Source organism: Chanodichthys erythropterus, chromosome 7 (genome assembly GCF_024489055.1).
Source record: "Chanodichthys erythropterus isolate Z2021 chromosome 7, ASM2448905v1, whole genome shotgun sequence".
Lineage (NCBI taxonomy): Eukaryota > Metazoa > Chordata > Actinopteri > Cypriniformes > Xenocyprididae > Chanodichthys > Chanodichthys erythropterus.
In genome coordinates, this window is record NC_090227.1 from 17,927,398 (window position 1) to 17,949,634 (window position 22,237).

Genomic DNA, 22,237 nt, shown 5'->3' on the forward strand with positions numbered 1-22,237 from the left:
TGATAAAGTCAGTATGGTGCCCTGGTGGCCTGTATACACTAGCCAGCACAAATGTCAACTTACATAATGTTACATAAAGCACCATCACTTCAAAGGAATTATAATTGAAATTCTTTTGAATGATTCTGAATATATTACTATAAATTACAGCAACACCTCCCCCTTTGCCTTTCTGTCGAGGATTGTGTCGATAATCATAACCTTGAGGACTAGACTTTTTAAAGTAATGTAATCGTCCGGTTTTAGCCAGGTTTCTGTCAAACACAGCACATCTAGATTATTGTCTGTGATAATATCGTTTACAATAAGTGCTTTTGAAGAAAGTAATGTAATATTTAACAACCCAAGCTTTATCATTTGTTTATCATTATTATGTCTATTTTTTAGTTGTTGAACATCAATTAAATGTTTACTATTAAATGGGTTTGGAAGTTTTTTGTTTTTATTAATTCGGGGTACAGACACAGTCTCTATGTGATAATATCTAGGTGCGAGAGTTTCTATGTGTTGGGAATTATCTGACTTCTGTAACGTGAGGCAGCTAGCAGACGGTCGGTTTAGCCAGTCTGTCTGCTTCCTGTCCTGGGCCCCAGTTTGTCATGTTTTAGTTCTAAGACTATGTGCCATATTACTAGAGAGAAGAGCAGCACCATCCCAGGACGGATGAATACCATCTCTTTTCAACAGGTCAGGTCTGCCCCAAAAGCTTTTCCAATTGTCTATGAAACCCATATTATTCTGTGGACACCACTTAGACAGCCAGCCATTGAGTGATGATAATCTGCTAACTATCTCATCACTCCGATGAACAGGAAGAGGGCCAGAACAAATTACTTCTCCTGACATTGTACTTGCGAGTTCACACACCTCTTTAATGTTAATTTTAGTGATCTCCGACTGGCAAAGTTGAACATCATTTGTGCCGACGTGAATAATAATTTTAGAGTATTTACGATTAGCATTAGCCAGCACTTTTAAATTTGCTTTGATGTCAGGTGCTCTGGCTCCCGGCAAACATGTGACTATGGTGGCTGGTGTCACTATTTTCACGTTCCGTGTAATAGAATCGCCAATTACTAGGGCACTTTCAACAGAATTCTCAGTGGGTGCGTCACTGAGTGGGGAGAACCTGTTTGATGTTCTTACTGGAACGGAAGAGTGGTGTTTTCCACGGCTAGGCCGCCTCACCGTTACCCAAGTGCCCTGCTGCGTGGGCTCTACAGCCGAAACCGAACAATGTACAGAGTTCACTAAGCTAGTCGCATCCAAAACAGTATCTGAGGCCCCTACGTTCTTACTATCCTCGATTAATGTTTGGATGCGTGTCTCTAATTCTGAGATTCTCTCTGTCAGCCTGACTATTTCCCTACATTTATGACATGTAAATCCCTCGTCGCTGACAGAGAGAGCTACACTAAACATGTTACGGACTGTGCAAAAGATGACCGAGGGAGAGGATGACATGACTCACCGTGTTTGTAGACTGATCCGATCCGAGTTACCACAGCTGTTTGATGAACGCGTTAAAAAAGGAGCGCGCAAGACTAATAACAAGTTAACCAGCGAGATCCAGCTGTTACAGCGATTTAGATTCAAAGATTACAAGCTAGCGACGTCAGATTAATGTGGTAGGCGATTATAATATAATCAAAAATCAATAAAAGAGAAAACTAAGCTATACAGAGACGCAAACACCAGCTGTTTGATGAACGCGTTTAAAAAGGAGCGCGCGAGACTGATTACAAGTTAACAAGCGAGATGTAAACGCGCTGTAACAGCGATTTAGATTCAAAGATTACAAGCTAGCAACGTCAGATTAATGTGGTAGGCAATAATAGTAATACAAGCAACAATGAATAAAAGTATGAGATTCAATAAAAGTAAGAGAAAACAAGGCTATACTGAGACGCAAACACCAGCAGCGAGGCAGACAGGAGCCTCCTTTGTCCTGCCTAACCTATTTTTGCACTCGCAATTTTTGGTTACTGAGCTGCTTAATATTCTACTCTGGTATTGTAGTGTTTTTTATTTTTATTTGTTTGTTGTGAGTTTCTCCAACACCTACTTTTGCAGTTTAAGTGTGGAGCTTTATACTACCCCTCACCTTTTATATGTTTTGTTCATCTTGTTTGGTTTATAGCTGCTGTTGTTAACATGAAGTTTAGCAGTTACTTTAATATTTATTTATTTGTGTTTGTTTGTTTGTTTGTTTTATTTGGAAGCTGTAGGGAGGTGGGCATCATTTTTGTTGAACCCCGTTTTCTCCTGTTTTGGAAGCGAGTTAGGGTACAGTTCTGTTCTTTTCTGTTCTTTGTTAGTTTAGTTAGATGTTTAAACTACTCAGATTGTTTTTTTGTTTATTATTTTGGCCTTGCCCACTTCTGAAGCTATTGCTTCCCTTTTCTTTTCTTTTTTTTTAATTTTATTACAAAACCTTTTGTATTTGTTCCACGAGCTGTGAAAAAAAAAAAACTTTTTGGTAACTTGTTGCTTTTGTAATGCTGTGGCAGGACTCAGAACAACGCTCTTTAAAATACTCTTTTTGTTGCGTCCACTTATGCCCCTAGACTTATGCGGGATGTAACAGCATGATGAGCTACTTTTAAAATGATAAACTCAATGAGATCTACCAACTAAACATTTGTGACCCGTCACTGAAACCAGGGACACAAGGCGGCAGCACAACTATCGAGCAAAATGAGAAAGAAGCGTTTTTTTTTTTGTTTTTTTTTTTAAATTGGTGATTTTCGGTTTTTTTGCAGAATCTGTTAGTTGGGATCACGAAGAAGCCTCTCCATGTTTGAGATGGCAGTATTGGTATATTTAAAAGCGTACATTTTCAGGTTTTTCTGAGATTCTAGCACGCAGTACGGGGCGTGTCATTGTTTGTGTGTATTTCCATACTGGATAGCCGGCTTTTGTTTCTTTTGTTATAGTCCCCGCCCTCCAAGGGAAGCATAGCTACTTATTGTGCACATTGCAGCAAAACAATTAAAATACTCCGTCATTTTTTTGTCATAAAAACATAAGTAATATATCAATTGAAACTATAGAATGTCTTCTTTTATTTGTGTACACTGAGTAAAAACAAAAAGGTGTGCTTTTTGTAAAATAAAGAAAACCAACATGATGCATGATCTCTTGTCTCCCTCTGAACGAAGTCCAATCTGATAGTTCTCAGAAAATGAACTGTAACTTAGTGAATACTAATCACAAAAAAATACACTTATGTCTAAAAAAAGTTGAAATTTTAAATCGTGTACGTCAAATCGAAAACAAACTTTCTGTGTTTATGTAATCTGTATGAAAAGAGAGCCATGTCAGAAGTCCGTGATTCAGCTCATTATCCGCTAATGTGGCCATGCCCACAGAGCCAGCGCTATTCAGAGGCAAATTCGGAGGCAATGCATGCATTCATCGTCTCAGTCGTGTATTTATTGTCTTGAAAAGTGTTTATCTGGATGTTAAAGCCATGGTTAGCAACCTGTAGTACCCCCTTTTCCACCAGCAAGAACCGGGTGCTAGTTCAGAGCTAGCGCTAGTGCCAGTTCGGAGTTGGTTCAACTGAAAAGCCTTCTAAGAACCGGTTTGCCTTTCCACGGGCTAGAGAGCAGCACAGAGCCAGGACTTAGGTCACTGTATACGTCTCATATTTCACAGCAAAGCTAGCGCTGCAGCACCAAACACAAACACACCAGGCTCATTTGAGATACATCGGCTTCCCGCAGACCGATCGGCGCATGACATCAACGCTCCGCGAGAACGATCCAAAAGCACAAGGAGTCGTAAGACCTACAATTGCTCCCACGGGTCCGCGTCACCCGCCGGATCAGGCCGCGCTGCTCCGATACATCTTGAACAAGCCTTCTATCAACAATCGCGGATGTTTCACTACTGTTGATGCTCATGGCTTTGTGAACCTACATCGGCATCCAAATATGGCTTGCCGTAATTTGTATATAGACGGAGATTACAATCGAGCTGCTATTAGCTCGATTAGCTTCTATTTCAAAATTGGCGGTCTCAAGTTTCTTGTTGGTCACGGTAACCCCGCCCCCAGCCCCTGACACAAGCGGTTCTTACTTCTAGCCCAGCAATGTTTTGGTGCTACTTACGAACCACTTTTCCTGGTTCGGAGCTGGTGCTTTGTGTGTCGAAAGACAAAGAACTGATTTGAATCTAGGCTCTGGCTCCGAACCAGCACTAAAACTGCCTTGGTGGAAAAGGGGTATAGAAGACATGCCGTTAGTTCCTGGTTCCTGTTCTTCTTTGGATGAATTTGTGGACTAAATGTGCACAGAGCGCCCTCTGGCTGCAAGTATGAATTGAAAACACAGAATCCAGCACTCATAGTCATTACAATAAATATTGAATAAATATTACTCCTCTGTATAGAAAATTGACATAAACATGAGAATCCATCAATGTTTCTCAAAATGTGCATGCTTTTAAGCTAAAAGCCTATATGAAATGTCATAGAGGTAACATAATTGTTCAGACACTTTGCATCACAGAAAACCATTACGTTATATTTTGAAGTATATAATACTATTATTTGAAATTGTAATATTTCACAGTATTGCTGTTTTTTCTGTATGTTTGATATACACCATCACAGAGGGTTTTTTCACAGCCTACCTGACTGAAAGGCCTCATTATTATGCAAGTCATTTCAGGTCATTATTATGTGATTCTTTTGTCTTCTCAGCTGAAAAAATTTCATTTCATGATTATAGTGACCAAAATGATCACGGTTATCACAGAATCCTGTTCAAAAAGTCCTAATGCTACACAATGAAATCAATTCACCAAGTTTTATGTAGAAAACCAGCAAATAACAAATAAAATTAGCATCAATATGTACTTTTTCTTTACATAAACATTAAAATAATATTAAAAATGATGGCCAGATTTTAAAAGAGTGTCTTGCAACATGTTATCTCCAAATCATTTTCAGCCTCTAAATCATTTTTATAAAAGTCAAAAAAGATAAATTACTTGCATTTACAATGCACATTATCCTTTATTATTAATAGTATGCGGTCCATGCAGCTTTACAGAGGGAAGCTTTACAGGGGGTATGGTTTATCTAAATGAGATGTAAATGAGCCCTATTGCCACTCCCAGCAGGTGAGAACAGGTGAGAACTGCAGAAACTTTAACCTTCAGGGGTCTGAGGCTGATTTGGGGCCTGGAGAAGTTTTGACATGCCCTGACATTTGTGCTTTTTTCAGTTGTTCATAAACGTATTAATGAAAAAAGTTTCATTACACTGTATTCAGCACAAACTAGGCTACAATAATATGTAAGGAACATGTAGACTAGAGTTTTTGCTTCAAAATTATGCAAAAATTATCATTCCTACTCCTTCATATAAAACAATAGTGAGATTTAATTTTTCTAAAACATCTTTGGTCAAGAAGCACAGTATGCGTGGAGGCGTGAATAATCATGAATAATGGGTGATTCTCACCTGAGAAGACAAAAGAATCGCATAAAAGAGCTCTAATGACCTGCATAAATAATGAGACCTTTCAGTCACATAAGCTGTGAAAAAACCCTCTGTTGATCATGTCTCAAGCTCATCATAATGTAAATCAAACATACAGAAAAAACAGCAATACTGTGAAATATTATTACAATTTAAAATAATGGTATTCTATTATTAAAATATACAAAGTCTCTGAACGGTTATGTTACCTCTATGGCATTCCATATAGGCTTTTAGCTTAAAAGCATGCACATTTGGAGAAATATTGATGGATTCTCATGTTTATGTCAATTTTCTATACAGAGGAGTATTTATTCATTATTTATTGTCGTCATTGTGAACGCTGGATATTGTGTTTACAATTCATACTTGCAGCCGGAGGGCGCTCTGTGCACTTTTAGTCCACAAATGCCAATGCTAAAGAACAATAGGCAATCCAGGAAATAACTGAACTAACAGAGGCCAGAGATCGCTAACTATGGCTATTCAAAACACTTTTCAAGACAATATAAACACGATTGAGACGATGAATGCATGTTTTGACTGAATTTGCCTCTGAATAGCGCTGACTCCAAGGGCGTGGCCGCATTAGCGGATAATGAGCTGAATCAAGGACTTCTGACATGGCTCTCTTTTCATAAAGATTACATAATAAGAAGGTTTGTTTTCGATTTGACTTACACGATTTAAAACCTGACATTTCAACGTTTCTTTAGACATGTCTAATTTTTTTGTGATTTAGTATTCACTAAGTTACAGTTCATTTTCTGAGAACTATCAGATTGGACTTCGTTCAGAGGGAGACGAGAGATCATGCATCATGTTAGTTTTCTTTATTTTACAAAAAGCACAACATTTTGTTTTTACTCTGGGTGTACACAAATAAAAGAAGACATTCTATATTATAAACCATTTTAATCTGTGGAATATCTTCTTTTATTTGTGTACACTCAGAGTAACAAAAACTAACATAATGCGTGATCTCTCGTCTCCCTCTGAACGAAGTCCAATCTGATAGTTCTTAGAAAATGAACTGTAACTTAGTGAATACTAATGACAAAAAAATTAGACTTATGTCTAAAAAACGTTTCAATGTCAGGTTTTAAATCGTGTAAGTCAATCGAAAACAAACATTCTGTGTTTATGTAATCTGTATGAAAAGAGAGCCATATCAGAAATCCGTGATTCAGCTCATTATCCGCTAATGCGGACACGCCCACAGAGCCAGCACTATTCAGATGCAAATTCTGGGTCAATGCATGCATTCATCGTCTCAATCGTGTATTTATTGTCTTGAAAAGTGTTTTGAATAGCCATAGTTAGCGATCTCTGGCCTCTGTTAGTTCAGTTATTTCCTGGATTGCCTATTCTTCTTTAGTGCTCAGGCATTTGTGGACTAAAGGTGTACAGAGCGCCCTCCGGCTGCAAGTATGAATTCAAAACACAGTATCCAGCACTCATAGTAATGACAATAAATCCTGAATAAATATTACTCCTCTGTATAGAAGATTGACAAACATATGAGAATCCATCAGTATTTCTCCAAATGTGCATGCTTTTATGCTAAAAGCCTATATGAAATGCCATAGAGGTAACATAATTGTTCAGACACTTTGCATCACAGAAATACATTATATTTTAAAGAATATAATAGAATACCATTATTTTAAATTGTAATAATATTTCACAGTATTGCTATTTTTTCTGTATGTTTGATTTATACCATGATGAGATTTGAGACATGATCAACAGAGGGTTTTTTCACAGCCTACCTGACTGAAAGAGCTCATTATTTATGCAGCTCATTAGAGCTCTTTGTGCAATTCTTTTGTCTTCTCAGGTGAGAATCATCCATTATTCATGATTATTCATACCTCCACGCATACTGTGTTTCTTGACCAAAGATGTTTTAGAAAATTTAAATCTCTCTATGGTTTTATATGAACAAGCAGGCAGCATCATTTTTACCTCGTTTTGAAGCAAAAACTCTAGTCTACAACTTCAAATACCCAGAAGTCTTGTGAACAAAGATTTAATATATATTTTTTGGCTTTATTTCAGTGACTTAAGTTTTTTGTTTTTTCAATAACCACGCATAAACGTTATTCCTTCAAAAACACAAACATGTACATACATGTTCCTCACATATTATTGTAGCCTAGTTTGTGCTGGATACAGTGTAATGGCACTTTTTCCATTAATAGGTTTATGAACAACTGAAAAAAGCACAAATGTCAGGGCATGTCAAAACTTCTACAAGGCCCCAAAAATCCTCAGACCCCTGAGGGTTAAAGGGGTTTTTCTCCTCCTTGAGCTTTTTTGAGTGCCTACCTACAAATGGCTACAACTTCTCTAAATATTATTCAACTCAAAATGCCCCAGAACCGACTTGTCCCTACTTTCCGTGACTGGTCACATTTTTTTATTAAAAAAAAAGCCAAAAACTTACCATTTCCATGCAGAGTGGGAGGCAGACTTTTTTTTTCACTATGTCCTTTTCTAAATGCATTTTTCTGATCTGCCAAACCAGTATTGCTGTTCCAAAGAAAGGAAACGTTGAGAGAGATTTTCAGACACTTAAAATACTTAAAAACTATGACGATTTTCCTGCAAGCGAGCTTAGAAGAACAAAAGTGAAAGAACTGAAATCTAAATTAATTGGTCAAGTTGTCAAGTTTTGACATGCCCTGACAATTGTGCTTTTTTCAGTTGCTTATAAACATATTTATGTCAAAAGTGTCATTACAGTGTATTCAGCACAAACTAGGCTACCATAATATGTGAGCAACATGTTTGTATTTTTGAGACAATAACGTTTATGCATGGTTATTGAAAAAATAAAAAAATTAAGTCACTGAAATAATGGCACAAAACAAATACTAAATGTGTCCACAGGACAAAGTTTTTTTTTTTTTTTTTTTTGCTTCAAATGATGTGAAAATAATCATGCCTACTCATTCACATAAAACAAGGAGGTAGTGACCCGCATAACGAGCCTTTCAGTCAGGTAGGCTATGTGAGAGAGAACTAAAGAATCTAAGAACAAAGAATATAGTTAACAATATAAAGGAGCCACATTTTGAATGAATGAGGGCATGTGCACATTTTGAGTGTACAGTTTACCTGGAAATAAATCATGTTCAAAGATATAAATGAACATCACTTACCTGGGATTCCAAGTTGTTTGGAGTTTCTATGCACTGGAGAGAAAAAGGAAAGAAAAAAAAAAAACTTTCCTGCTTCCAGTCAGTGATCTCACCATCATATTCATTCAGAATGTCCGATGTGGGCCAATGTCTGGTCACTATGATTCACAAATCTGTGAGATAAAAGTAAAAAAACCCTCTGTGAGCATGCTGATTCACATAGTGGCTAATTAATTTGCAATTGAATACATTGCTAACACATTTTATTTTAGTATTTATTACATATTTCAGTCGACTTCTTTCATCTCAGTATAACAATATAATTTGGGGAAAGCCTATATTTCATGTATACATATGTAAGCATCTGCGCCATTCATACAGAGACACACAGAACATGCATAATTTATATTTAAATGGTCTTTTTGCAGTTTAATATTCACAGACACTAGTCTGTATCACAGTTAGAATAAAGGATTTGAGAATACAGAACTTGCCATTCACAGTCCTTGACTTGATCTTCAAAATGGAACTGAAACTAGTTGAACTGAAACTCTTATACTGAGGTAATTTCTTTCATTATTCCTCACCGCGTATCAAAGCGATGAAAAGTACATAAATCTGACTTTAAAAAAAAAGTAAATAAAAGTAGATATTCTGTAGATTCAATTAATGTATTACTTTTGTCTGTATGACAAAAAATGACAGTATTTTAAGTCAATTTTTGCTGCTATGTGAAGAAAATCCAGCAAAATGTGCCGCCGCACTTCCCAAACCTTGAGTGTTAATTGTTCGCACTGTGTCATGCACACATTCTTGTGTTGATTTTATTTGTGTTAAGTTGGTTTATAAGTAGTACTTATCTATTAGATAACCATTTTCTAGCCATGGTAGTCTTGCACATGAAACTGATAAATGACATTATCAGATAAAAATCTGTCTAAAAACATCTGTGGCAAAATGGGTTTTAAATCAAATATGTAGTTTTTGTTTGATCTATTGCTTAATGGTTGAATACACCACCCCTCCCTCTCTCTCTTACAGGAAGTGACCACACAGCCAGGAATGGGTTTTGATCCTCTCCCTCCTATGGACTCCATTGTGTCTTATACCAGACCAGAAAGGTACCACCCAGATGTCCTCAAGTTCTCCACCTTACATGACACAGGTCTTATAATAGTGTTTTGATGAAGAAATATGCATGGGTTCATAACCTGTATGAACGACCAAAATTTTATTTTTTTCCAGTTTTTAAAATTATATATTACATATAAATATTTGGGCTTGATCTTGATTTTAAGAGAGAAAACCAAGAGTAGGTAACGTTGGTCCTGGAGAATTTAGCTCCAACCCTGAAGAAGAAAACAAAAACAAAAAAACTCACCTGCCTGTAGCTTTTGTAATCCTGAAGACATTGATTAGCTTGTTCAGGTGTGTTTGATTATGGTTGGAGCTAAACTCTGCAAGATAGTGGCTCTCCAGGACTGACGTCGCCTATCCTTGCACTAGACATGTGAAAAAGGGTCTGATACTTTCTGAATGCACTGTAGATTAGACATGGGCCGGTAAGAGATTTTGATATGATAACCTTAAGCAAAAATATCACGGCTTCACGGGATTGTGATAACGTCTCTAAAATGTGTTATTTTTAAATATCTAGGTAAAAAAATACTTTTTTTTCTATTGAACACAATCTATTTTATTTTTAAGCAACATACAGAATATTTGGAACAGTAGTAAACGTATGTCAGGTTTAATAATTAAATAAATAAAATAATTTAATTCTTCTTAACCCTCATGTTGTGTTCTTGTCATTTTGACCCAGAAAGGATTTTTCCATCCTCGAAAATGCTAGTTAATATTACTGCATTGGACTAAAACTTTCTGGCTTTTCTCACCCAGAGTCTTCCCAAACATTTTTTGTAATTTTCTGTGTTTTTTTTTTTTTTTTTTTTTTTTCTTTCCACATTGTAACAATTGTGATGTTCCCAGGCTAAAATTACCAGCCTACAAAAAAATTACTTATGAATCTCTCATGCTACATCATCACCAAATATTGGATTTAATCTTTTTGTCAACTTTTCTTTTAAATAGGACAGGTTTTATATTTCCTTTTGGAATTGATCAACATAGACCTTATTTATCTGAGCTTACCTTAGTTTTTGTGTAAAAAAAAAAAAAAAAAAAGTTATTTTGGATAATTTTGTCCATAATAAATAAAATGAAAAAAAAAAATAGGATATTTATCACACTAATGTGCTTTAATGTTTAACCATGAAATTTGTTTTGAATTGGTTTTATTTTGTACAAAATGTTGCAAAGTGAAAAAAAGAAAACAAACTTTTAATTAATAAAAAATGCAGTCACTTAAGTGAGGCAAGCATGTGATCAGCTAAAGACAAAAAATAAGGAACACTGGTATCTTGTTTTACTCCAAGCCACACATCAGACTATATATTTATATAATTACATTATAACCGTTGTGACTTGTTAATCGTACTAAGCCATATCACATTCTCACATCCATGCATTGTCAAAATTCATAAAGTTACCAGGCAACTGGAAGGTAACCGTTTCAGCGCCAACCGTTTTTATTGGTTTTGAAACTGACTTTTTTCAAACTGCGGTATACCTTGAAACTTGTAACCGGACCATGCCTAATGTAGATCAATATACACTCCATACCCCATAATGACAAAGCAACAACTAGATTTATGATAACTTTGCAAATTTATAAAAAAAAAAAAAATGAAATACTGAACTGAATTGAAATACATGCATACATTGAAATGCATAAATTATATTCTTAACAGCCTTGCTTACTAGTAAATAAAACATATCAGGTTTGAGCAAGAGGTTTTAATAAAAAAATAAAATAAAATAAATATAAAACAATTTTGATGTATTAAAATGTGTCTGTTTTCAGGCAGAACACGGGGGCCTCAAATGAAAGCACATTATCTTTGTTTTTCCGTTCACTGCTACCAAACTTCAATCTGCAGGTGAGTGAATGTGCCACAGTATGTCCAAGCACACAATTTTCTTCTTTTTAAAAATAAATAAACATATACAGTTAAGCTCAAAAGTTTACATACCCCTTGCAGAATATGCAAAAATATTAATCATTTTAACAAAATAAGAAGGATCATGAAAATTGCATGTTATTTTTTTTTATTTAGTACTGTGCTGAATAAAGTATTAAACAGATGTTTATATAAAGTCCACAAGATAAAAAAAAAAAGCAGAATTTATAAAAATTACTCTTAGATCAAAATCTCAATAATAGGTAGAATATTTGTAATTCCAGTCATCAGTTAAGAAACAGGCGCCACAATCCCTGTGATGTGTGGCAGCAGCAGCGCGGCCTCGGGAGAATGACCAAGCAGACACAGATCAAGTGTGGTACAAAGCATTCTCAGATTTATTCAGGAAGAAGTGTCATATTTATAGACATAGGTTAAACAATCTCCAGGATGGCTTGAGCATCCAATCATACGACTTAAGAATCAAACCTTACCATGTATGGCATTTCAAGAAAAATAATAACAAATAAGAAAATGTATGTGCGTAAATGTGTGTGTGTCTTCAACTTCTGGTTTTGTGTGAGAGTGTCAGTGTGTCCAAGGACTGCTACTTCTTGTTTTGTCTAGGTAGGTACATAAGCTGCACAATGGAAAAATCCCAAGACACAGAGAAAGTCAGAAAGTGAAGCCCAAGAAATAAGAAAATATTTAACAATTACCCAGTTCAAAAGTTGAAATACCCTTGATTCTTAATACTGTGTGTGGTTACCTGGATGATCCACAACTCTTTTTTTTTTTTTTTTTTTTTTTTTTTGTGATGGTTGTTCATGAGTCCCTTGTTTGTCCTGAGCAGTTAAAGTGAGCTCTGTTCTGTCAGAAAAATCCTTCAGGTCCTGCGTAATCTTTGATTTTCCAGCATCTTCTGCATATTTTAACCTTTTCCAGCAGTGCCTGTATGATTTTCAGATCCATCTTTTCACACTGAGGACAATTGAGGGACTCAAACACAACTATTAAAAAAGGTTAAAACATTCACTGATGCTCCAGAAGGAAATACGATGCATTAAGAGCCGGGGATGTAAACTTTTTGAATTGGATGAACAGGGTAAATTATACTTTTTTCTCTTCTGGTAAACATGCAAGAATCTTCTGTTGCTTCCAAAGGGCAGTGCTAAATGAAAAAATATGGTCTTTGTAGCAAAGTTCAAAGTTCTTAGGGAAGGAATAGGACAGGTGCTGACTGAGCTTAATTTCAGGTATTAAATCTCCAACAAACAAGTCTGTGTAAACGCACAACAACAAAACAAATCTCCACAGTAATGGCTTCACTCCAGTGTCAGGTGACTTTGGTAGTCCAGCGGTTCTCAGTCAGCAGTCCCTCTCTCTCTCACACACTCCTGCTTCTCCTGGCGTTTTATCCTGTCTCTGCTCCAATTACTGGAATGAGAAACAGGTGTTCACGATTTACATTTAACACACTCACTCACCATGCGTCTCCCTCCCGACTCTCTCTCCCGCTGCAGACTTCGTTGAACCATGCCCCCCTCGCCACAATCTTTAAACAAAATAAGAAAAACTTGCACATCATCATCTTGTTCAAAAGTTTTCACCCCATGGTTCTTAATGCATCATGTTTCCTTCTGGACCATCAATGAATGTTTGAACCTTTTGTAATAGTTGTGTTGGAGTCCCTCAATTGTCCTCAGTGTGAAAAGATGGATCTCAAAATCATATGGTCACTGCTGGAAAGGGTTCAAATATGCAAAAGAGGCTGGAAGAATTTGCAGGACTTGGAGAATTTTTCTGAAGAACAGAGGTCAGTTTAACTTCTCAGAACAAACAAGTGACTCATGAACAACCATCAAAAAACTTATTTAAACTTTTGAACTGGGTCATTTTTATAAATTCAGCCATTTTTTTTTATCTTGTGGACTTTGTGTAAACATCTGTTATGTGAAATACTTTATTCAGGACAGTACTAAATAAAAAAATAACATGCAATTTTCATGATCCTTCTTATTTTGTTCAAATGATTAACATTTTTCCATATTCTGCAAATATATATATTCGTTTTGATCAGCCCTGCAAAAAAAAAAAAAAAAAAATCTATGCAAGAGTGCACTTCTTAGTGCTTAAAGGGGGCATATTATGGCCCTTTTTACAAGATGTAATATAAATCTCTGGTGTCCCCAGAATGTGTCTGTGAAGTTTCAGCTCAAAATACCCCCCAGATCATTTATTATAGCTTGTCAAATTTGCCCCTATTTGGGGGTGAGCAAAAATGTGCTGTTTGTGTGTGTCCCTTTAAATGCAAATGAGCTGCGGCTCCCTGCCCGCCTGGGTGAAATCCTGGGTGAAATCAAGAGCTTTGCATACTCTTTTAAACAAAACAGGTGAATCTCACCCAGCCAATGTCAGAAATAACCAGTTGTGGAGAGCAACCTTACATGTTTGGTAAGTGTTTTCAGGATGAAACTAACTACATAGCTCTAAGTTAGTCTCTCTCATTATATAAAAATATTATTTATTATATTATATTTTATATATAATTTATTACAGGTGTAACGGTACATGTATTCCTCAGTCACAGGCAATCCACACTCCAAGTTAGTTCACTAGAGCAAAGAACTCTAGCATTTCACTAAAAGTATGCCTTATATTAGCTTATAAATTCATTATATTTAATTTACCTGTTAGTAATGTCTTAATTTGAGTAGCGATGATGATGATGAAGCAGCAGACAATGAAGAACAGATTAGGAGAAGCACATAATCTCTCAGACCACAGGCAGGAAACGACAGGTTTCTTACGGAAGTCTTTACGGAAGTAGAAGAAGAGTCTGTGGTTAAATAGCAGTATCAATATGGACATGAACAGTGGCTACGATCAAATCTCACGTCAGGTCTCATTTCGTGCACTCAAGTTTTTGAGTTAGCGTGAACTTGTGTGCAGCATAGTAAATCTGGTGGAAAATTTGTAATGACAGCATTTTGATCATTTAGATTATTTTCCCGACAAACAACCGAAGTTCATTAGTCTATCATAAACTGTTAAGATTAGAATGTCAAATTAAATTTAAATTAAATTAGAATAGATGGGTGTGTCATGAGGATTCACACATTGTCACATCACACACTTGCAGCGCTTCTGAGAAAAAATGAATAAAATTAAGTAGGCTATATAAAAGGTTATTTAAATTAAAATTAATTAGTACTACACAACATATTGTTACAGTAGGACCAGTCGGGAGACAGAAGATAGGTTAACAGGTAGTTTATTGAACACAAGCAGAGTATATGGATGACAACAGGTGAGTAAACAGATGCAAGTTTGTGACTGAAGAATGATATGGAGAATGACACTGTCCTTTTGTGGTTGCAGAATGACAATAGAGAATGATACTTGCTGAATGGAGTAGATGACTTCAAACAACACTTCACACCAGATCGAAGACGAGGAGAAGAGCTTGGGTACACGGAGTACAGGTAAGTAGCAAGAGGAGTCCTTGAGGTAAGCATTCAGGTAAGTCCTTTGATGCAAACGAGACCGGACAATGTGACTGTGTGTGTAAGTGTCTTAAGTAGTGCTGGTGATGAGCGTGCTGATGAGGGGCAGGTGACGGTGATTAGTATTCAGGGGATGGTGTGCGCTGTGATTGGAGGGTGCTGGAGCCTGGCGTGTCTGTGACAGTACCCCCCCAGGTAAATCCGTTGGATGCTGGGAGATCTGTCACGAAGTCAACTCCTAGGTGTGACCAGGGTCAGTTGGGAACGGGCAGAGGAAGAAGTTTGCCGGATAGTAAATGGCGTGGGCTCTTGGACATGGCACATTCCTTGCATCCCTGCATGTACCTTCTGACGTCGTAGGCCATATTGGGCCACCAGAAGCACTCTTTCAGCAGCGAGAGGGTTTCATTGACCCCCGGGTGGCCAGTGCCTAGTGAAGAGTGTGCAGAGTGGATCAGTGGAGTGCGCCATGCTTGGTTGATGTATTGCAAGCCCTGGGGGCAACCCGGCGGAGTGTTGGTGGACACATTGGAAGGAGGGAGAGTTTCTTGAGACCAGTTGATGGGACTGACGATCATTTGTTCAGGTAGGATAGACTCGGGTTCTTCAGTGTTTTCATCTGGAGCATGGATACGTGACAGGGCGTCAGCTTTGATATTTCTGGAGCGAGGACGGTAGGAAATGAAGTTAAAATGTGTGAAGAAGAGAGCCCACCAGGCTTGTCTAGGGTTGATCCTCTTGGCGGCTCGAAGGTACTCCAGGTTCTTGTGATCCGTTAGGACTACGAACGGGTGTCGGGCTCCCTCTAACCAATGTCTCCACTCCTCGAGGGCTAGCTTGACTGCTAGAAGTTCTCTGTTGCCGATGTCGTAATTCACCTCCGCCGGGTTGAGCTTGCAGGAGAAGGCGGCAAATGGATGGAGTCGTTGCTACTGCAACAATACCGCTCCAACTCCGGTGGTAGAGGCGTCAACTTCCACGACGAAGGCTTTGTCTAGGTCGGGATGCACCAGGAGTGGAGCTTGTTTCAAGGTGTTAAATGCTTCTGTGGCAGATGGAGTCCAGGACAGAGAATTGGGCTTATTGCGGAGGAGGCTTGTAAGTGGGCTGGTAATGGAACTGTAATTCTGGATGAATCTTCTGTAAAAGTTGGCGAAGCCGAGGAAACGCTGGAGCTCTTTGACGGTAGTGGGAGTTGGCCAGTTCTTGATAGCTGCAACCTTCCCCTCGTCCATTCGGATGCCACTGTGGTCGATGTTATAACCAAGGAATTGCACTGAGGACTGGTGGAATGAGCATTTTTCAGCCTTGAGGAAGAGCTGGAAGTCTCTCAGTCTCTGCAGGACCTCCGCAACGTGGTGTTGGTGATCGGCCATACTCCGGGAGTATATGAGAATGTCGTCTATGTACACCAGCACAAACTTGTGGAGGAACTCCCAGAGCACCTCGTGTGAACGCTCTAATCCGTTAACATGGGTGCGTAAAAAAATATGCAACGCATACGCAATGCAGACGGTTGCACATTGAAAGTGCGACGAAACGCATCCACCGAGTCCTGGAAGGGATCCGATTGACTCATGCTTGTGTTCCGCTGTTTTGGTCCGGTCTTCTGTTACAATAGGACCAGTTGGGAGACAGAAGATAGGTTAGCAGGTAGTTTATTGAACACAAGCAGAGTATATGGATGACAACAGGTGAGTAAACCGATGCAAGTTTGTGACTGAAGAATGATATGGAGAATGACACTGTCCTTTTGTGGTTGCAGAATGACAATGGAGAATGATACTTGCTGAATGGAGTAGATGACTTCAAACAACATTTCACACCAAATCGAAGACAAGGAGAAGAGCTTGGGTACACTGAGTACAGGTAAGTAGCAAGAGGAGTCCTTGAGGTAAGCATTCAGGTAAGTCCTTTGATGCAAACGAGACCGGACAATGTGACTGTGTGTGTAAGTGTCTTAAGTAGTGCTGGTGATGAGCGTGCTGATGAGGTGCAGGTGATGGTGATTAGTATTCAGGGGATGGTGTGCGCTGTGATTGGAGGGTGCTGGAGCCTGGCGTGTCCGTGACACACATATTTAATTTAAATAATTAACAGATTGTGCTCCTTTTTGTGACACTCTAATGCATTGTAGCCTGTTTTCTTTATATATTTATTTTATTAAATCCAAGTGATCACACAGGTGCCTTGCGCATGCAAACAACATCATTTCTAGCATTTAATAAATAATAAATAAAAAAACGTTTCCTCTTAATAATAAACATAATGAGTGCTATTGTTGTTTTCATTGATGTGCAACTTGTACATGTCTGTACATATCTAAATAAAATGTGTTTCAGGGTTTCATGACCCTTTAAGTTTCTTTTAAACCCAGCTAAGTAAGCCAAGTGCGACAGTGGCATGAAACCCAGACCTCCATGAGGCTCAGTCGGGGGCCCAATTCTCCTCTGGCCAAGTGAACGAACACTGTGAGATGCAGCTGCTTCATAAATCAGATTAGGTGTAGATGCCATTCCTCTCAATGTAACAAGTACATTGGATGTTATAGGATATGTTCCCAGTTCCGTTTGACCTAACTAATGCACCCTTAAGGTAATCCCTTAAGGTATATTGAATTCTAGAAATGTGATACTAGAAATGTGATACTGGTGTGAATGACTTAGCTCATGTAAACCTTACTATTCTTGAATTGAATGTGACGCTAATAATTTTAGCCAGTTACTACTTCTTAACAAGGATTTACTATTGTAATAGTAAATGTATCAGATTAAATTCCTACATAAGTAAAAGTATAAAGTATCCATAGCTGTAAAATGTGCATTAAAAGTATTTAAGAGTTTAATGTACAGGATTTTTTTAATCCTTTGACTCAAACCAGGTCTAACCAATAACTGAGGTCTAAACCAGGACTATACGGTTATCACAGAATCCTGTTCAAAAAGTTCTAATGTCAAAAAAGATAAATTACTGACATTTACAATGCACATTATCCTTTATTATTAATAGTATGCGGTCCGATTTTTCCCGTTGCGTCTGTCATTGCTGTGCAACCATGCAGCTTTACAGGGGGTATGGCTTATCTATATGAGATGTAAATGAGCCCTATTGTCACTCCCAGCAGGTGAGAACAGGCGAGAACTGAAAAATCTTTAGGTCATTTTCTGCCCTTTGAGCTTTTTTGAGTGCCTATCTTCAAATGGCCACAACTTCTCCAAATATTATCAGATTTCCATGTGTTACACATCGTTGAAAAGATTGGAGACTACACTTTCAGAATCTGTGAATAACTCAAAAAGCCCTAGAACCGATTTGTGTCCCTACTTTCCGTGTCTGGTCACAAATGTGATGGTGTGTTGTGTATTTTAGGTCAAAGAGATAGTTCTTTATTCTAGATTTAAATTGACAGAGTGTGTCTGCCTGTCGAACAGGACTAGAAAGACTGTTCCAGTGTTTGGGTGATAAATATTAAAAGTATCAACTGCCGTTAGCCGATTTTGATATTCTGCTTACCACAGTGGATATGAAAGACTATAAGGTGAAAGGAGCTCTTTCAAGTACTGAGTAGCTTAATCCATTCAGGGCTTTATAAGTAATCCGCAAGAGGTTCAAAATGTATATGATGTTTAATAAGGAGCCAATGCAGGGCTAATATGGTCATACTACCTGGTTCTAGTAAGAATTCTTAATTGCTGCTATTTTGATCAGCTGAAGTATATTTATTAAGCCTGCAGGGCAACCACTCAGAAAAGCATTACAATAATCTGGTCTTGAGGTCATAAATGCATGAATTAACTTTTCTGCATTTGCCATTGAGAGTATGTGTCTTAATTTAGAGATATTTTTAAGATGGAAAAATGCGGTTTTACAAATGTTAGGAAGATTGCGCGCCGTTGGCACGGGGTCATGTCAGTCATGTAGGACCCCCGCAGTTTTGAAAAGACAGAAATCGACCCCCGCACTTCTGGTAAAGACTGCTTCAATCAGTCACAATATATCATCTTTTAGCTTAGGATATTTTCTTTCAAATTAGACCATTTTCACGTTTCTGTGAGCTTTTGTTCGTAAATAATTAACTGTTTTGTCGCGGATGTGAACAGGAAATGTGCCCTCGAACGGAGAAACGCGATCTCCAAGCAATCGATCACAGCATGCTAACGTTTTAGGACAGGTTGATGGTATATAAATCATGCCCGAACATTAGCGTTTGTCAATCAAGCCAAACTATCCATTCAGAAACCGAGAAATTTGACACTTTAAGTAAGAAGCTGATCTCTCAGGCTGACGCGCGAGCTGGCTTGACTGAAGATTTCGTGAGGATTTATAGTTTATGGACTGTTTTGATTTTGGTAATTACATCTAGAAAGTTAAAAGCATTGATGGAATCTATAAAAGAGATATCTAAAAGCGAAACGGAAGTTATTGCCTCGACCGGCGACACAGGACGCAGGAGAGGAGACCTGCGTGTTTAATTGGTATGTGTAGCCTATACTGTAATACTGCATTTACAATGCTTATCAGTGGCGTGCACTTTGATCGCGAAAGTGAAAGTGCCCTTTGCGGTCGCATCGCGGTGCCCCCGCGTTCCCATTTCTCTCTATGTGAACCGTGAGCTCCAGTCCATTACAATTTAGGGCCCTGGTATACTTCATTTCCTGCGTTCCGCTCAGTCTCAGCGCGAGCCTTTCAAAGAAACTCCTTTGCCCATGAGCGCGGATTCGGTATGCACACGTGCACCATCCATGGTCTATGTTTCTCTTATCTAAGGGACCCTTGCCCTGAAAAACATTGAAGACTCCTGATATAGATGATTTAACAAGTTTAGACAATTCTTCCTCTCTTACAGTATCGCAAAGGATGAATAGAATTGTTCCTCAGGGGTCTATAGTGTTTGATGTGATATGGTAGTAGGTTATAATTTTCTCTCTGATTTGATCAATTTTGTAAGTAAAGAAATTTATAAAGTCATTACTTCTGTGCTGTTGGGAAATGTCTGCACCTGTTGATACTTTTTTTTTCGTTACTTTATCCGCTATATGAAATAAATACCTAGAGTTGTTTGTTTTCTTCTAAAAGAGTAAAATTAAGCAGATCTAGCAGTTTTTAAGAACTTTCTGTAGGAAAAAATACTATCCTTTCAACTGCGCTCCATTTTCCAGGCTGCTCTCTTGAAGGGTGCATTTTTGCTTGTTATACAGTGTCGGACTCCTTAATCTTCTTTAAGTGCAAAAGAGCAACTGTGTGCTAAGTGCTAGAAAGAGACAGTCCATATGTTTCTGTTGCAACATCAAGTTTTTCTGTGCAATCAGATATTCTGAGGTGCTGAAACAAATTTACAAAGCAATCTTTAGTGGTAGAAGTGATAGTACTACCATATTTGGAGTTGATTTTGTAGCCTTGGCTAAATGGAGTATACACAAGACTAGATATTGATTTGAGATAATCTCAAATAAGGTCATTGCTCTGCTGCAGAATTATAATGCAAAGTATGGACAGCACCAGATTTGCCAGTTCTTGCTGTAAAATGTTGCCCCGCTCTTCCACAAAGGCATTTGCAAGTTTTCAAACACGTCTGGTGCGACATATGGTTACACATGGTTTGCCACTGCAGGGACCATCAGCTGTCCTTTCTGTCTCCCTGTAGCACTGTCTCCCTGTAGCAGCGTCTTACATTACGGACATTGCAGTTTATTGCTCTGGTTATATATACATATGTTCTCATGCCTCCCTGCAGCAGGCCTATAACATGTTTATGGTGCCTTTGAGCCTTTTAGTAGACCACAGCTACTGAAAGAGCTTACAGTTGCCGACGGATATAAGTAGTTCTTTGAACAAGCATGAAAAACATTGTTTAAACCCTTTCCAATAAAGATCTGTAAAGCTTATTTGGATTTTACAAAATTATCGTTAAAATACAGTATCATCAAAAGGGAAGTTTCTTTTGTTTTTTTCTTTGCTGAGGAAATGTATATTCTTGTAGTGGTGCATGCTAGAAGAATATAGAGTTTTGTGTTTTCTACTGTCCTAAGAAATCCTATCAAGACTTCAACAAACATTTATTTTTAACACTAAAATACAGTATCTTCAAAGTCATGTAGTCTTTGAACTCTTTTTGCCTCTGGTTATGCAAGCTAAGTTTTTTTTTTATGCCATACTACTATGATCATCTTCATGAATTATGTGAAAAAGGCAAAGCATGATTTGCATCTGCTAAGGATTTTTTTTTTCCATGTTCAGAGGCCTGAAGACAGACAGGAAGTTGCCCGTGCTGGCCATGAATTGAACCAGGAAGTGAATAGACTCATGGTGGCCATGAGGGACATGTTGGCTAACATCCAGTTTCGTGAACCTCAGTGGGAGGACAACCATGACAGAGACGAGGAGGAATGGGACTGACCGATCAAAAAAAGTGAAGTTGAAGAATTAAAGAGGAACTGTTCTCTGCTTGCCCTATATATTAAAAGATCCAATTTATTCATACTACTTGACTAGTTCTTAATTATTCCACATCTCTTCTTTTATTATATGAAAAGACAGATGTTTTCATTAAGCCATGACTTGAGAAGCTTGTTTTTTAATAAATATTGTGGCTGGTATTTTCAAGCTTGAAAGCGTCATTTCTGAACCCACCATCATTTACACACAATATTTGTCTAATCTTTTAGATTTTTGTATTCTTAAATTGACATTAATTTCTTTTTCAAAAAAAATAAAAAATAAAGATTGATAAACATATCCACTTGTCTTAAATAGTTTCCTTGACAGTAGGCAGGACAGGAGACTTGACTGTAGACAGCAATGCCCCCCTAAAAAAAACCTGTGATTTAATTATGTATGTATATAGTCCGTTTTCTCTGAGTGTGTCAAAATCAAGTGCGCACTTAGCTCACGTGATTAGTTGATCCGGTGTTTTCTTGGTTCACAGCGAACTCCATCCATTTCTGCATGGGCTGTGAATCTTGCATTTGGGGATATAGTGGGCACCAGTTGCATATTATTTTCAGATTTGCATAGATTCCAACATTTTTGTGTAAAAATAACAGCATTTCATGAGATTTGTAATAAGCATTTGTA

General features: G+C 37.8%; 2 protein-coding genes across 2 annotated transcripts in view; one reads left to right on the top strand and one right to left on the bottom strand.

Moving 5' to 3' along the window:
* Window positions 1–21,797, top strand: part of tcf25 (transcription factor 25 (basic helix-loop-helix)) — a 283,651-nt gene extending 261,854 nt beyond the window's left edge. The window contains exons 16-18 of the mRNA XM_067389839.1: window positions 9,679–9,758; window positions 11,561–11,636; window positions 21,401–21,797. Coding sequence (XP_067245940.1) covers window positions 9,679–9,758; window positions 11,561–11,636; window positions 21,401–21,559 — 315 coding nt within the window. The 3' untranslated portion in view covers window positions 21,560–21,797. The remainder of the gene's footprint in view (window positions 1–9,678; window positions 9,759–11,560; window positions 11,637–21,400) is intronic.
* On the bottom strand, window positions 628–3,975 carry LOC137022643 (uncharacterized; the record flags this gene model as incomplete). Its single annotated transcript, XM_067389068.1, has 1 exon — window positions 628–3,975. A coding segment is annotated over exon 1 (837 nt), but the record flags the coding sequence as incomplete, so codon positions are not given.
* Window positions 21,798–22,237: the final 440 nt, after the last annotated feature.